The sequence below is a fragment of the Miniopterus schreibersii genome, assembly GCF_964146895.1.
Source record: "Miniopterus schreibersii genome assembly, chromosome: 2".
Taxonomy (NCBI): domain Eukaryota; kingdom Metazoa; phylum Chordata; class Mammalia; order Chiroptera; family Miniopteridae; genus Miniopterus; species Miniopterus schreibersii.
In genome coordinates, this window is record NC_138102.1 from 113,941,462 (window position 1) to 113,958,853 (window position 17,392).

Sequence of the window (17,392 nt, forward strand, 5' to 3'; positions counted from 1 at the left end):
GGATTATACTGTTTAGGGGATTTTTTCCCCCTCTGCTTTTATTTAACTGCTGAAGACATGTATTCCATGAATAGCTAATGACCTGTAGATTACCATTTTGTTTCTAATGAAATCTCCACTGATGGTACAAATGCTTATCATGTATGTCTCTATCAAAAATAATAGCAAAACTGGACCCCCTAGGCCCTGGGTTCAGGCCTGAGCCAGAAGTCATTCGTAGGGATTTTCATGCAGCGGCAAAGCCTCTGAGCTCACCTGGCTCTCATTCACCACAGATGAGTTGTTCCTCGTGAACAGACCATTTAAGAAAGAGGGAGGCCTAGTGGATCGTTTTAGCCCCACTCTTTCAGAGCCGTCTTCCCTTCTACAGACTGAAGTTAACATTTAGCTCTTCCAGATATTACCCACTGTCTTCTTCATGCGCTGGGCAAGCTGTTACAGTAAACCCTTGAAATCCCCCCCACTCATTTACCCTGGTGGTCCATCCACTACGGTCTGCCTCACTCCAGGGGAACTGTCTTGATCAAGGTCAACTCCATTAGGTGCCCCTCAGCAGTCACCAGGGAGACACCTTTCAGTGCTTGTTTTATTGCTCATGCCCTCCCTTTGTACATTCTTTAAGGCCACAGCACCCCACAGTCCACTGATCTGTTTCCCATGTATTCCCTTCTCATTCTCTCACCTCCAGGGCAGAGTTCTTTCTCCCTATACGGTGCTATTCTTCAGGGTTTTGGTGATAACTTCCAGTTGTGCGGTGCCACCTCTCCTTCTGAATATCCTGGCTCAGTGAAAAGCACCACTTTTCCCTGTCACCCAGGCTGGCACCTGGGAGTCACTTGAGACTCCTCCCCTTTTAACCCCTTTCACTCTCTGTAAGTCACTCACGTCCTCCCCTTCTACTTCCATATCCACTCCAGCGACCTCCTAACTGGCCTCCTGCCCCCCCGGTTTGTTGCTTCCCCGCAGTCTATCCCTTATTCTGATGTCTGATAAACCTTTCTAAAATAAATCAGATTTTGATACTCCCCCGGTTAAAGTCCTTCAGGAGCTCCCCAGTGTCTTTAAGATTAAAAAATAAAACAACTCACAGGCAAGTCAGTTAGCAAAAATGGGAGACCTCTGCATGTTTTCCTAGCCTTACCTATTATTGCTTATTCCTCAAAACTCATTTTTCAGTGGTATCATAAACCTGAAGTTCTGTGAAAATGTACCTTCACTTCTGTGGGCACCTGCTAGTTCCTCTGCCAGGGCCCTTCACCCAGCTCCCTTGCATCTATCTTGCTCCTTCCTACTTACCTTTGAAGAAGGTGTCATCTCCTCCCAGGAGCTGTCTCTGAGCCCCCCCCCCCCAGTTTCCACCCCCAGCCTCCCTCCTGGCCCTTCCCCTCTCACAGTCTATGGCCCTGTGGTGGTCCCTAATAGTTGGAACTTTCAGAGGCCAAAGTCTGTATTTTCTGTCTTTATCTTACGGATGTATCAGGTACTTAGACTGTTGAATGAATTAAATAGCTCTTCTTAAACATTTGAAAGGACTTGATTTTGTATTTATCAAAAGGAATAACATCACTTTATTTCTTGGGTTTCTCCCTTCCCTCTAACTATGTGATTTTCTTTAAGCCTCAGCAAACTGTAACTTGATTTACCTGCACTACTTGTTTACCCAGATTAGTAGTAACTTGGCATTGTGGTTTCAATTAGAAACTGATTTAGATAAAAGGGCCTATGTACCTCCCAAGACATAGGCATTTTAAGTACAATTAAATAGTTCGTTAAATGTAGATGAAATCAGTTTTATTTCTGAACTGGCCCAGTAGTTTTATTTCTAGTGGTGTGTAGGTCTTCGTTTAAACTCAGCTTGGGGATTCACTAGCAGAATGACCATGAGCAAGTTACTCAGTCTCACTGAATCCTGTTTTACTCACCAGAAAAATGGATTAATAACATCCGCATGGGAAGGTCGTATGAAATAATATCAGCAAACTGCTCATCCTACGTGTGGCCCTTAGTAGGATTAATATATCTGAGTGATTTGCCTTCTAAATACAATTTACATTTAGAGTAAGTACTGACTATCATGGAGTGATTTTCCCATAGATTGAATATCTTGAAATCCTTAAATTCTCCTTTTACATTAAAGCCATTGTCTGCCTTTTTATGTCAAGCAATTTCATTCTAGGACATTCAGTTTTTGTTATAGAGCAAACTCACCACATATTTTAGTGATTACCCATATTTAAAAATATTTTTATTGAACTTCTTCACAAATTAACCTACATGGAAAGAGGCTGAAGAGTATGTTCACAAGATTTTTGTGTACCAATTTGGATTTCCAGCTGGTTTGAGTTTCACTTAGCTATCTATACTCGTGAGCACCTGCTTTCCTGATAGCAGTAAGGTTTAAAAAAGAATCGAAGCTGCTAAGTGCTCCTTCTCCCCTTTGAGCTTCCTGGACAATCACGAGAGAAGAGTCTCTGTGGAATGATGAAGTATTTTCCCTTAGTGTTTAATGGTAAGTTTACAAAAGGTAATAAACCTGAAGGATGAGGTCATATAGAATTAAATGGTTATTCACTGAACAAGAATCCGTTGTGGGTTTCCCTCAAGATTATTTTTTTAAGGATATGTTCATATGAACTCAGAAGACCTGAACTCAGGACTGATGACTGTACCTGTGTCTTGGTAACTCGCTTTCCTTGGCTCTGGGTAGCTGAGCCAGTTGGCCCTCTTCCAAAGCACATTTAGGCTACAAGGCAACTGCTTCACTAGCTGGCATTCAGGATTAAAGAGAAGATGGATGTTGTTTTTGGCAGCAGCTGCTGTTTTGTTCGGGGCAGTCTTAATACCATTTTGTAGGTCTGTGCGTAAAGCAAACGAGCTACACAGACTACTCGCTGCCTTTTCGACTTTGAGGAGTCCGTCATGGGGACGCTAGCTGTGCATATTTGAAAACCACGTCTCACACTTTACGGAAAAGTTTGGGTTTTTTCCAAGTTTAGAAGATTGGAATCTTCTGGTTTCTTGAACAGCGCATGTTCCCCTGATGTTCTTGGGCTGCACACATGTTCTTTTCTACTAGAGGAAAGAAGTCTGCAAAGGCGCTTCTGTGTTCTAACACATGTTCCGATCCAGTAATTAGTTTGCTTTAGTGACGTTGCAGTTCCTTTCCTGGCATGTGGCTCTTTACTGTGAGGAGGGCTCTTATGTTCAGGAAGAACCGATAATTGAGTGAATATTCCACTGGGGTGTGCTGAGATTGATTCTCAACAAAAATGAGATTTAGGTAAGACCTTTGCCTCATCTTCCTGTAACTTTTCCCTCCGGCCCCCTTTAAAGTACCTTTATAGTACTATCTGCCACTGTTAAAACCTGCTCCTCCAAATATATCTGTCACTCACAATTGAGTATGAATTTTTGTCACTATTACCCTTCTACCAGGACTGTTTCTGTTGCAGTTCTAACAGTGCATACAGATTTCTCATTAGTTTTTTTTATCATGTAAATAATTTGAAGGCACATTTTAGCAATGAAAAGGTTATTGGAATTTTGTGTGTTGTGGGGAGTTTAGTAAGGGGGACGCTTAACAGATGTCCCTAAATAAAAATAAAATCTAGAACTGTCGACAATAAGATAGTTTACTATGTCTGTGCAATGAAAGGTTATCGTGAAATGAAAGGTTATCACACAATGAGTGTGACCTACAGAGAAAAGTTGTACGATGCTAAAACAAAGTAGCCAAAGAAAAAATCTTGTGCAGAAGCAGAGGCTGTTACAGAAAAACGGTGAGATGATTACGCAAACTGAAAAGATACATTTTAGAGAAGTCACAAACACAGGGTCATTTAGCTTCATCCTTCTATCTCCAGGGGTGTGTGTGTGCGCGCCCACATGTTTAGACACCCCAATACCCTTGTTGGAGTTTCCAGAACTTAGAGAAAGAGGAAGAGAAAGAATACAGAGATAAATATTTTGTTGATATATTGGAACACCTCACTTAATTGGAAATCAGTAATCTATTAACTGAAGCTACTCTACACGCAGAACTAAGAAATAAATTGAAAAATGCATCTGAACCCCAAATGAGAGTCAAAATACCCTGCAGTAAAGGCCACACTCTTTGTTCTTGGAGGATTGACTTGTAAAGGCCTTTCTCTGATAGTTTCATTCAAATGGTGTTGAAGCACTTGTTTCCCTGGTTTCCTAGCAATCCCCAACCCACGAAACCACACGACAAATAGTTGCACAGCATCTGTGGTTTGAAAAGTTTCGATCTGATTCTCAGCAGCACCCCACGAGGAGGGTGAGGGAGAAGTTACTCTTATTCGCATTTGAGGGATTGATAAACAGCTACCCAGAGGGATTAACTGGCTTGTGTGAGGTCCCTCGTTGAGGGCCTGAGAGTTTTCTGGATACATGTTCTGTACTCTGCCATCACGCCACCGGTTTTCAAAAGCTTGGTGTTTTTTTCCCCTTTCTTGCCTTGGAAACCTTTGTTCAAACAGAATCTTACCCAGAAGCATGAACAAATAAAACAGAAAAAGAGCTGAGCTGCTTTGCTTAAAGCAGGGTTGGGGGCCCAGAACACAGACAGGGGCAGTTTACTTTTCTTACCAGGAACAGCTTGAACGTGGTGTGACTACGCCACTCAGTCATTAATACATTCAGAAAGCAAGTGTATTGAGCTCTGACTTATTTTTCTATCGCTGCTGTAACAAACTATCACAAATTTAGTGATTTAATCGAGGTTTATTATATTACAGTTTAGGAGATTAGGAAGTCCAAAATGTGGCTTACTAAGCTAAAATTGAGGTATCAGTGGGACTGTGTTCCTTCCTGAGGACTCGAAGGGAGACTGTGTGTCCTGGCCCCTTTTCAGCTTCTAGAAGCCACTTGCATTCCTTGACTCCAGGCCCCTGCCTTTTCTCCTCAGTACCGGCAGTGGCAAGTCCTCGTGCCACATCGTCCTGACCCTTCCTCTGTCATTGCTTCTCTCTCACCAGAGCTGGGAAAGGGCCTCTGTTTGTAAGGACCTGGCTGATTATTCCACTGGGCTTGGAAAACTCAGGATAATTTCTTTATCTCAAGATCCTTAACTTAATCACATCTGCAAAGTCCATTTTACCATATAAGGCAATATATTCATAAGTTTCCAGAATGAGGACGGGGCCTTCATTTTGCCGTTTTCCTGCCTACTATAAGCACCTACCGTGGGCCATATATTGAACGTGTACAGTATAATATTTTATATGCATATATTGTGAAATGATATTTCACGATTTAATTAACATCATATCCATCACCTGACAGAGTTACCGTGTGTGTGTGTGTGTGTGTGTGTGTGTGTGTGTGTGGTGAGAACACTTGAGATCCACTCTCAGCACATTTCAGCTATACAGTGCAGTCTTACTAATGACAGTCGCCGTGTTGTGCATTAGGTCCCCAGAACTTACTCATAACTGAAAGCTTGTACCCTTTGATCAATATCGTCCCTTTCCCCCGTCCCCCAGCCTCTGGTAACCACCATTCTATTCTGCTATCTGCTAATATGAGTTCAACTTTTTTTTTAGGTTCCACATGTGAGTGCTTTCATGTGATATTTGTCTTTCTGAGTCTGGCTTATTTCACTTCGCCTTCCCTTTATGTGATGAACTTGACTCTTCGAAGAAAAGCAAAGTTTAATATTGCGGCCCACTGTTTAAGAAATCAGAGAAGTGTGTGTACCATATATTAGAAAGATCTCTGTGTAGAATAATTAATACTGAAAAATTACTTTTCCATATAAAGAAATGGGCCCTGCATTTCAGCTCTCTCCCGGGAATTCTGACAAAAGACGTATTACTGCTGCTCTGCAGAGTTCTCAGTATATTTCTGCCTTGACTGCTCCTCCTTCCTAATGTTTATTTATGCCAGAGTGAGTTGTTGAATTTAAGAAAGGTGACTATTCCTTCCCAGTAGCAAAGTATATACAGAATTAAATTACAATATGAGTTTATTTAATAGCTTTAAAATAAAGTGCTTCAAGAAATATAGGTTTGTCTGGGATATTTGAGTGTATTAAATTAGCAGATTTAATTTCAGCCCTGACTAAATAGGTTCATGTACAGTGAGCAAAATCCTATCTTTACAGATATTTGTATATAACTGATACAAAAAACAATATTGATGCTGCCCCCTACTTGAGATCTAAATCAAGCAGCCCCCTGTCTTCTGAGCCACATTGCCAACTGCACCCTCCTCCGGGATCATCCCCATAGACATGCAGACATCCCGGTATTTCTACCACCTCACAAATAACTGCCCCAGATCCTTGCCAGCTATCACCCCACTTTGTTTTTGTTTTTTTTGGCTCTCCTTTGAAGGACACCCTTTAAAAGACCTGTCTATAGTCACTGTTTGTAATTACTCTCCCCCGTGTTCTCTTAAATCCACTCCAGACTGGCTTTTTCCCATAACTGCCTCAATAAAAATGTTTTTGTTCATGTCACCAGTGATGTCTATTCTGATAAATCCAGTGGTCAGTTCTCAACACTCATTTTACTTGACCTATTGTATTTCACATAGTTTGGCAGTTTGACTTACAGCACTCCCCCCCCCACACACACACTTGGTCTCCTCCTACTTTTTGGCTTCTCTGCCAGGCTCCTTTTATGCGTTCTCAAACTTTTGCCAGACCTCTTAAGGTCAGAGCACCTTGGGACTCAGTCCTCAGTTCTTTTTTCTATTTGTACTCAATCCTTGACTATCTCATCCACTCTTTTGCTTAAAATTCCATTTCTATATCAAAGGCTATCACATTCCAAACTTCTCTCCTTAATCCAGATTCAAATATCCTGACCTGGTATCATCAGTAGGGTATCTCAAAGACATTTCAAACTTAGCACACCCCAAACTCAACTTCTGATCTGCCCTCCGACTTTCTTTGTCCTTAGCTGTCTCCATATCAGTTGATGGTAACACCACCCTTCCAGTTGCCCAGGCCAGAATCACTGGAGTCCCTCTTTGACTCTTTGAAATCACATTCCAGCTGTCGGGAAATTCTACTGGCTCAGCCTTGATGAGACATCCAGAATCTAACCATTTCTGGTCAATGCATTGCTACAGTCCTTCCTTGCTGGGATTAGAGCGGCTATTTTCAACCGGTGGACATCAAGAATTTTTAAAATGTGCAGTACATGACTGTTTAGTCAGAAGCACTGACCGGTTTTCCCTTAAATTGTCAGATAAAAAAATAACAGCCAACACAACAATAGCTGTCCAGTGTGCACAAATCAAAGTTATACCTGTTTTTTTTTTTTGTCAGAACGGCAAAAAATATATATTTTTGGGGTGCTACCGTTTTAGTAATTATGTGTGCCATGAGATGGAAAAGGTTGATAAATGCTGGATTAGAGTAACCCTAACTAGTCTCTTCGTTCCTACTTACTGTTAATCTAAAGTCTCTGTGATTTGGACAAATATATAATGACATATATCTACTATCATAGTATGATAGAGTATTTTTACTGCCCTAAAAGTCCTCTGTGTTTTGCCCATTCATCACTTCCCCTTCCAACCCCTGATCTTTTTACTATTTCCATAATTTTGCCTTTTCCAGGAGGTCATCGTCATTGGAATCACAAGTATGTGGGCTTTTGACATTGGCACATTTCACTGAGTAATATGTGTTTAAGTTTCCTCCATGTCGTTCACGTCTTGATAGCTTTTTTTTTTTTAAATCACTGAATAATAATTCCTTGTCTGGATGTACTCCGCTTTGTTTATCCATTCACCTCCTGAAGGACATCACGGTTGCTTCCAAGTTTTGGCAACTGTGAATAAGCTGCTAAAAAATAAGCACGCAGGTTTTTGTGTGGACACAAGTTTTCAGCATCTTAGGGTAGATACCAAGGAGCATGATGGCTGGATCATATGTACAAATATGTTTAGCTTTGTGAGAAACTGCCAAACAATCTTTTTTTTTTTTTTTTTTTCACATTACAGGGAGGGTTAAGTTTTATTTTGCAGAGAGGTTTACACATGACTGGAGGGTCAGAGGAGCAGACAGAAGCAGACACAGGCAAGGACTGCACACATTAATTTACGTGACTGTGTCACAGGCGCCTCCTTTGCTCGGTGGCACACCTTCCATTTGGTCCTGGTAGTGGATTTTCATTAGCTTCCAAATGAAACTGAAGAAGAAAAGCAAGTGAATATTCTTTCAAGACATTTTTCTGAGGTTTTTATTTTTTAAATATGTTCCTATTTCTGCTCTGCTCAAAATCTTGCAAGGAATCTTGTTTCCTTCACAGCAGAAGTCAAGAGTCCGAACAATGGTGTACAAGACGCTACATGATCTGGCCTCTCAGTTCTCTGACATTTTCACTTTCCACTGCCCCCACCTTCTACTGCCCTGGTTTTCTCTTGCTGTTCCTGAAATAAAGCAGATTCCTCTAATAGACCTCAGGGCCTTCGCACCAGCTTTCCTCTCTGCAGTATCCTTCCCACATCCCTGCGTGGATCACTCCCTTGGCTCCCTCCAAGCTTTGACAAAATAGTGCCTTCTCGGTGAGGCACCACCGGGTAGCACCCTGCTTAAGATTTCAAGCCGTATCCCCACATAGTGCAGTCCTGGAAAGAGATGGGGTAACAGTTAGTTCTGGGGCCTTTTCTCTAGACTCGGAGATGCCTGGGGATTTGAACCTCTATAATCCTCCTTGCAGCAAGAACTCAAGCAATGTATAGGAGTAGAGCTATACTTCCAGAGAATCCTGCTGAAGCTTCTAGGTAGCAGAGCAAGCACCTGTATATCCTTCAGTGCTGAAACGTACTAGCAGGAGGTAGCTGGGATGGAGAATGAATGGGAGCCCATCCCGTGCTCCCGAAGGGGCTCTTCAGCTGGCAGGGTACAAGCACCGAAAGTGGCCCTGCCCACCCATCTTCATCTGTCATTGCCAGACACGTCCCAAGTGTTCAGTGCCTGTGTGGACATTAGAGACTGCCTGCTGGAGTGTGAGACCTGGGCTCTGCCGGCGCTGGGCTTGCTCTTGTCTGTCCTGTGTCCTTTATTAAAGCTGGGTGCTGAGGGAAGCTTCCGGTGCCTCGTGAGTGTGATTATCAACTTGAACCTAAGACCACTGCTGCCAGTAGAGTAGGCATTTTAATCCCAGGTTCCTTTACATTCATCTAATTTTTCTTTTTCCATGGCACTGAACACCACTGGGCATTCTGTATAACCTAGTCACTTAATATGTTTTTGGATTATGGTCTGTGCTCCCTCACAAGAAGATAAGCCTCATGAGGGCAGGGATTTTTGCCCTGCAGCCCCCCCCCCCCTTTTTACTAATATGTCTCAAGTACCTAGAACAGTGCCTGCTTGGCACACACTAGGTGGTCAGTAAATATTTTCTGAATGAATGAGTGAGCAAACAAATGTTTGTTTAGTGTTTCTTCAAGGCCAGGAATAGGGCATGGGAAAGACAGGTAACAGAATTCCTGTCTTTGTATTTCTGAGAGCCTAGAATTGAATGTGGTCATTAGTGAGATTGGCTATTTAGAGACCCTTCCAGAGGATTCCCAAGTCATATCACAGAAGAGAGTCTTGGAGAAATATATTTGGGGGGGGGGGGAGTCTTAGCAATTATAATGTAAAAGAAAGCTTGAGTTTCATCAATTATATTTACATATATAAAGAAAGACTAAGCTATTAGAGGACGTTTTATGTATTGGCATTGCCCCGTAAGAAGAATCCCCCAAACAGGAATCACTTACACAATTTTAGTCTTCATTTTGGGCCAAAGGAGATGGTGCTATGAAGAGTGTGACTCCATAGTGCTCGAAATAGCCTTAAACAAAATTAAGCGGGATTACTGCTAAAAAGATCACAATAGTAAAACAATAAACGGATTTTAATTTTGTTTACAAACCACTATTATCATGTAGGTAGCATTGTAGTCTTAGAAATTTTAGTAAATGATAATCATCATCTGGTCCAGTGTAATGGTGTAATATCTAGTTAGCTTGCAGATGTTAATTAAAAATAATAATTTAGTTCCTTTTAATACGTGGCTAGCTACATAAAATAGGAAAGATTTCTAGCCATGTGTAGATGGGCTTTTGTGTAATTTTAAGATGCCAGATCTTCACTTCTCCATGTCTTTGCTCATGCTATTTTTCCTGGAATTATCCTTCCTTGTCCACTCTTGCAAACTCCAGCTTGTCCTCCAGAATCCAGCCAGAGTCACATTTCCTCTCTGGCTTTTCTTGGCACTGTCTTCCTACCACAGGTTCTCCCCTTAAGATTAACTGATTAATTGTTTCCTCCTTTGTGTTCCCAAAGCCTGAGTTTCGAGGGTACCTCTGTCACCTTTGTTTCTCTAGTGACTGGCGCAGCCCCTGTCTCATAATACATGTTTAATAAGGATTTGGTTTGAAGCATTAGGCTGTTTTTACCTTGGTCACCGATTCATCCAGCAAAATATTTATTAAGAGCTTTTTATATGCAGGGTGCTGTGTCATAATGTAAAGATACGGGGGGAAAAATCAGATGCTCAATTTCTTAAAAACTTAAAATATAGTGTAATAAGAAAAAAATAAGTCATGCATAAAAAAGTCACTGTAATACATGGTTTGAAGTGTTATATTCCAGGAGAGGGGTGTGTGTGTGTGAGAGAGAGAGAATTTCATGCTGGGGTTCAAGAATGTCTTATTGTCTAGGGAAATATTTTTCCTTATTAAGTAGCTAAAGAGCTGTGATTCGAAGCTATGATTTTTTTGATGTTTCACAAATTAGGTTAAATTCTATCCGAGATCTAAAAATGTATCTCTCTCCTTCACTTTAACTTGGTGTATGTACTATTGTAGACTATTGGATTAAAACACAGCTCAGGGTTATGCCACTACTTGCCAAACTGTCCACCTTTAAAATAGAGAAAGTTTCATTTGGTGCCTTAAGGTATGAATTTAACACATTCCCTAGTTTTTAGAAAGCACCTTCAGTGATAAATCCTTTACATGTTGCTACGAGTTATTCCTAATTGCCATTAGAAATTGGCTTTTGAAAACAGTCAACAATAATGTCATTGAAATGAAAAATCCAAACCACACTTGACAACTTTTAAAACTGGTCAGCATAGTTTGAGTGATCAGCATTTAATTGTATTTAAGCCAATGTATTTAAAAAAATTCGGCAGATTACATTTTTCCACATTAAGGCATAAGGTGTTAACAATGTAAGTGGTTACAGATGTTACCTGATGGTCACCAGCAGTTTTTCTCTTTTCATTTAGACTTGGATTATCACTTGCATTTATCTTCAGCTGCTCCTCTTTAATCCTCTCGTCAAAACTACAGGGATCTGCACAAACCGTGTAACTGATGATGTGAAAGACGTTACAAAATTGGTAAGTAAGGAATACTTTCAATAGCTGTGGCTCTTTTTCTTGTGCTTTTTGAAAAAGATTTCATTTTTTTCTTGCTCCAAATTGGTATTTTTCTAAGACAAGGGGGGAAAAAAATCACTGAGTTATCTAAAGTGTTTATAGGGAGAGCAGGTGGGCAGATGCTTAAGGTCACAGGGAATCTGTGGGTAAAATTGGCCCATGGCGCACAGCTGCACTGACTGGTGACTGGGTTTTTTTTGCTGGTCTTTCATCTCATTCACAGGCGGTGAAGGACACTGGAGAGTTCCCTCTCTGTGTGCTGTTGTGCCAGCCCTAGCTCCTTCCCCATTAGCTCTTTAGTGGTTTCCTCAGCATGGCCATTTCCCCTCCACATGCCTTCCTACCTTTCTCTAACAAGCCTGACCAGAGGAGATCTGAGATGCCCATTCTCCTCTTTCCAACAGCTGGGAGACCCTGTCCCATGTGGGTGCCTGTTTGTTCCCTCAGTGAACATAGTTGGAGGAGTGGTTGGTTGCCCAACTGTTGACCAGACTCATCTCTCACATTTGTCTCTGGAACTCTTCCCTCAGCCAAAGCCATCTCACACTGGTGCCGTTGGGCAATGCCGGCTTCATGCCCTGCTTCTCGTAAAATGCAGACCACAGAGACAGAGGGCCTGATACCACATCTGGAATGCACTGTTCCCGGCTCTGATGATCTAGGGGAGATTGCACATGCTCATTTGAGTAACGGAGTGTGATTTCAGGATGAACAACATCTGAGAGGCGTTTTTGTAAATTACTGGTTCAGAATAGCCAAGGATGCTTAGTTGTTTGAAGATTGTCTAGAGAACAGAGGTGAAGTGAGACTAAGAAAGGAATGAGGTTTGTTGTAATAGGTAGGAAAGAACGAAAAAGAAATTTGTTGAGATATTTATCTTTCCTACCCTTAATATATTTATTTCCAGGTTTATGCGTTTTATTTTGGGTTTGTAGCTGAACGTCAAAATAGAAGTTTAATGCTATGGCCAGAATCTCGCTAGCTTAGCCTCAGTGCAAAGTTAGGAACACAGGCATGCATGCACACATACACAATTTATGCAGATTCCTTAGAAGGACACCGAGAGGGTGCAGGTTTAAAAGTATTCTTTTTTAAAAACTATGTTTTTATTGATTTTAGAGAGAGAGGAAGGGAAAGGGAGAGAGAGAAACATTGATGTGAGAGAGAAACATCGATCGGCTGACTCCTGCAGGCCCTCCACTGAGGATCGAGCCCACACCCGGGGCATGTGCCCTGACTGGGAATTAAACCAGTGAGCTTTTGGTGCATGGGACGGGGCTCAGCCAGCTGAGCCACAGCGGCCAGGGTGAAAGTGTTCTTGATGCAACATCTGAAGATATAGTAACATGTTTTATTTGAGGGGCTGGTGACCAAAGCAGTGCAACATTTCCTACTGTATGCCCAGCTAGGTACTGAGTATAGTGATGGAGTTGAAGGGGAAGTTTATTTTTTTTTAAAAAAACACAGAGATCATGGTCATTTTCCTCAAGTTCCTTATTAGTTTGTGACCCAAGAAATTATATTAAAAATATATGTTTATATTCTAAATTTTGTATTAGTGGAAGACACTCATTAAATGTTTGTTTGATGAGTGAAGTAAGGATGTGCTCCACTGGCTTGACAATTGTAATCACATATGGTGCTTATTAAAATTACAGGTGTCAGGGCCCTACTGATTCAATAGGTCTGAGCAAGGGCTCCAGGCATCTACATTTTTAGGACATTTCTGAAAGATGGTTTAAGAACTACTGCTCAAGATGGTCTATTTTGTCAAACTTCAGAGACCAAAGTGTCTTAACTTAAATTTATTCTCAATTTTTATTATGACTAGTTCTATGTTGTATAGATTTATATGGATATCAGATTAATATGCATTTCCAATCTATGCTTAAGGTGAGTCGCAACTCAGTAATTAGAGCTCTCAAGGGGCTGCTATTTGAGCTGTGGAGCTGAGAACAAGCTGGGGTGATCTCTAGGGGTCCTGGGGAGCAAGTTTCAAATATGTGGGCAATGAATCATGGTTGGAAGATGATGGTGTATCTGACCACAGGCCGAGTATATCCAAGATTAACATGGTATTTAAGATATTACCTGTTTGGTGTTATTGTTTGCTAAGTGTTTGAGGAGTACTACCTAATGAGCACCACTTCCTGTGAAATGTCAAATCGGTATTTTCAAATAGCATATGTAGGTATTATAAACACCTTCCAATATTTTCCATTCTTGTCTTTAACCATTCACTTATTTTCAGTCTGTTATCTGTCCGTTGATACAATTGAAAATGGCAAGAAGCACTAAAGAGAAAGAAGTGCCCAGAGAGGGATGCTTATTAATATTGACATTAAAATATAATTCCTCCTCCCAAGGACAACTGTGAAATCATTATACTGAAAGGGGGTTTTATCTCCCTTCTAGCAACTGACTCAGGTGGAAAATTTTTAATTTCAAGAGTTGATCTAGTAAAATTAGCCTGTTTATTTCAGATTATTTTAAAAAATCAAGTTAATAAAAGATAGAACTCTGAAGATCACTTCTAATTAAATAAAGACCTACATAATTCACAGCCTATGTTTCATAGAGTAGGAAATAGAGAAATATAAAATAATTTCAGATCTCAAAGTGGGAGATAAGCCATCTCTACGAAAATGTGAATGCGTATCACTCACACCACAGAAACAACACATAAATGGATGCCATTTAAAAGATTTTTATGGTATAACATGGGACCCAACCTGTGTGAATATATTGGTTGAGAGAATGGATTTTGGAATTAAGCAGACCTGAATTTTAAATCCCAGGTCTTTGACCTTGGATAAGTTAACTGCCTTTCTAAATTTCAATACCTAGGTTCCTGGTTCCAAATTTTGTGGATTATATTAAATAAAGAGAATTTTTACCTCAGTTATTATCACATAACCTCTTTGTGCCTCAGTTTCCTCATCAATATAATCAATTAACAGTACTTTATACCCTGGCCTGTGTGCTCAGTTGGTTGGAACATCATCCTGTGCACTGAATGGTGGCAGGTTGATTCCTGGTCAGAGCACATACCCAGGTTTTGGGTTTGATTTCGGTCAGGGCATGTGTGGGAGGCAACCTGTCGATGTTTCTCTCTCTCTCCTTCTCTCTCTCTCTCCTTCTCTCTCTCTCTCCTTCTCTCTCTCTCTTTCTTTCTCTCTCCCTTCCTCTCCCTAAAATCAATAATAATAATAATACTTTACCTCATAGAGGGATTGCAAGAATTAAATAAGTTAATACAACATTGCAAGAAACATAGCAAGTGCCTGCTAATATTAGCTATTAGTGGTGATAGTAATGGTGTTTGTTGGGATCATAGGATACCAGAGCTGAAAGGGAATTTAGAGACATTATAGACAAACTGTTTTATAAATAAGGAAGCCAAGACCTAAGAGTGTTGAAGATGAGCTCCTGGTCCCATTACCAGTGCTTCTAGAACAGTGGTTCTGAAATGGGCTTCTAGAGCCCACCCTGCCACTCTGCTTTTTATCTGCGTATCTGGGTTTCCAAGTAAGAAAAAAGAATGAAACTTATGAAAAATGTTTGAAAGCAACTGCTTTAAACTAGTGTTTGTGTGATATCATTTGAGAACCATGTGTTAGGGTACTTATTAAAATACAGCTCAATACAGTCTCTTAGAGTATTTATTAAAAGTATAGCTGTCAGGGCCCCCTTCAAAAGTGCTGAATCTCAACCTGCCGAGATGGGGTGGAGGACCTGAATGTTTCTGACCAGCAGCCCAGGTGATACTTATTTGCATAGAAGTACAAGGACTGCTTAGGTCATAACACTTGTAATGTTGGGTTTTTTCATATTTGAAAATAAGCCGTGTTTCCATCCTTAAACTAAAATTTGTTAATTTCATTCATTCAAACAACACGAGTGACTTTTGAGTTTTACGCATTTCAGTAATCACAGCCTCCCTCTAAAGAGCAGTGGGGCACAGCACCTTGACCTCAGGCGCCCGGGGCTATTGGAGTACCAGCGCTACCGTAACCCAGCTGTGTGACCTTGCACAAATAAGTCCCTGCATTTGTCCAGATTCAGTTTCTGGTTTTTAAAATGAGGAACGAAGGACACGATCCCTAGTTCTTAATCTAGGATTCATAAACTTCAAAGCCTCGCAAACTGGAACTCCAGATTATGCCTTGCGTGCCCTATGTGGATTTCTGAGAAGGGGGTGCCTAGCTTTCATCTGCTTTGCTTCCCGGAGAAGTGTCTGACCCCTCACGAAGATAAGAGCTACTAACTTAGATGACCTCTTAGGCTCTTGGAGGCCCTTGGAGGCCCTCGGAGGCCCTCGGAGGCCCTCGGAGGCCCTCGGAGGCCCTTGGAGGCCCTTGGAGGCCCTTGGAGGCTCTTTCTAGCTCCGAAGTTCTTTTAGTCCGTAATGATACTTCCTCAAGTTGCATCTTTTGGAGCAATTGGCTAATGTTTTAACTAAAGGAGGTTGTGTAGAATGAGAGAAGTTTGCTTTGCAGGCATATCCCTGGTAAGTTTTATCCGAGGGACAGAAAGTGGATTGATAGTACGTTTTTGCCTTGTGCTCACAGTGACTTCTTCAACTGAAACCCCCCCTTTTAGTCTCTGTCCGTCCTGCGTCTACAGTAGGTGGCAACTTGTGCTGTGCCCACAGACCTTAAGTTGGTTGGCTTGGGACCATTCTCATGTCACAGAAGCATATGACTTATGACTTGACTGTAGTTTTTTTTGTCTTCCGATTTCTTCTTGGACACTTTGTTCTACCCCTACGGTCCCCATGGTTTTCATCTGAAACCCTTCTGGCACGTTTCCTCAGCATAACAGTTCATCTGTTTACAGAACGTTTTTGCTTTGTTTCTTCCAAAATGTTGCAAGACTTATTTTAAATGGCAAACTCAGACCTCCCGAAGGGAAGGGTCAAGTGCCTGGGAAGACAATGAATGAAACTTTAAAAGCTTGTATCTAGAGGACGGTTAGGCTGCAGCTCTTAGTGGCTGTGTTAGCGGGAGGAATCCAAATATTGAAATAGTTCAAATTAGTTTCCATTTTACTTCTTCCTACTGTTGCCTTCATTTGTGATGATGTTATTCCTTCATCTGGGGGAATTTAATTAAAGGTGACTGCTGCTTTTTAAAAACCTTTTTATCTTTAAATATCTATCCAGTGGTTATTTGTCTTTCTCAAAATGCTTTAACGCAGGTGGCTCTCCCAGCCCCATCTTGTAAAGGGGAAATTACTCTGCCTTTTCAAGGTCAGGGTAAATACGAATCAGTAGAATAGAATTAGAACTCAGGAATTCATGGTTTTCCTGGTCCTATGGTAAGCACTTATTTTAAGTAGGTTATATGAATATTATATAACTCTTGGAGTTTAACATAATGGGAAATTATAAAAATATCCTCAAATAACAAATTTTCACACTTTGGACAGCTTTGAATAATTCTGATTTTTAATCTTTTTCAAATGCAATTTCTTTCCAATAGAATTACCTCTGCATTAAAACGGAGGATTGAAAACTCTTTAAGTCTTTCCATTTCTAGGTGAATTCTAAGCTTTTCTAAGTATATGTTTTCTTTAAAAGCAGAGGTCTCACATATTGCTTGACCCCAGAAGAACAATGATTTCGTAGTTGGAGTGTTTTTAAAGTTTATTTTTATTAGTTTGCAATATTTAGCATTTTAAATTCTGCTCCTGTGGTTGATAGAAATGTCTTTCTCTTAAAACTAAATTTGTACTGGAAATAATATTTGCGATGGCTTGCTGTATTACCAAGCATGTCAGTCTTATCATGAAGAGAAAATTGTTCGTTCTTTCTTTATGGGATAAAACACTTAGGTGCTACTCCTCCTACTCCTTGACTTGTTAAAGCAGTAGCTGTTGTGTGAGTATCCAGGCACCATGCAAAGCACTTGGTATGGATTTTTCCTTTAATGCTCACAACCCTAGGAGGTAGTTGTTTTTAGCCCCAGTTTTTCGTT

General features: G+C 40.8%; 1 protein-coding gene across 2 annotated transcripts in view; it reads left to right on the forward strand.

Moving 5' to 3' along the window:
* Nucleotides 1-17,392, forward strand: part of KITLG (KIT ligand) — an 80,260-nt gene that overhangs the window by 20,718 nt on the left and 42,150 nt on the right. For both annotated transcript variants that reach the window (XM_081127680.1, XM_081127681.1), the window contains exon 2: nucleotides 11,262-11,375. In XM_081127680.1, the coding sequence (XP_080983806.1) occupies nucleotides 11,262-11,375 (114 nt within the window). The remainder of the gene's footprint in view (nucleotides 1-11,261; nucleotides 11,376-17,392) is intronic.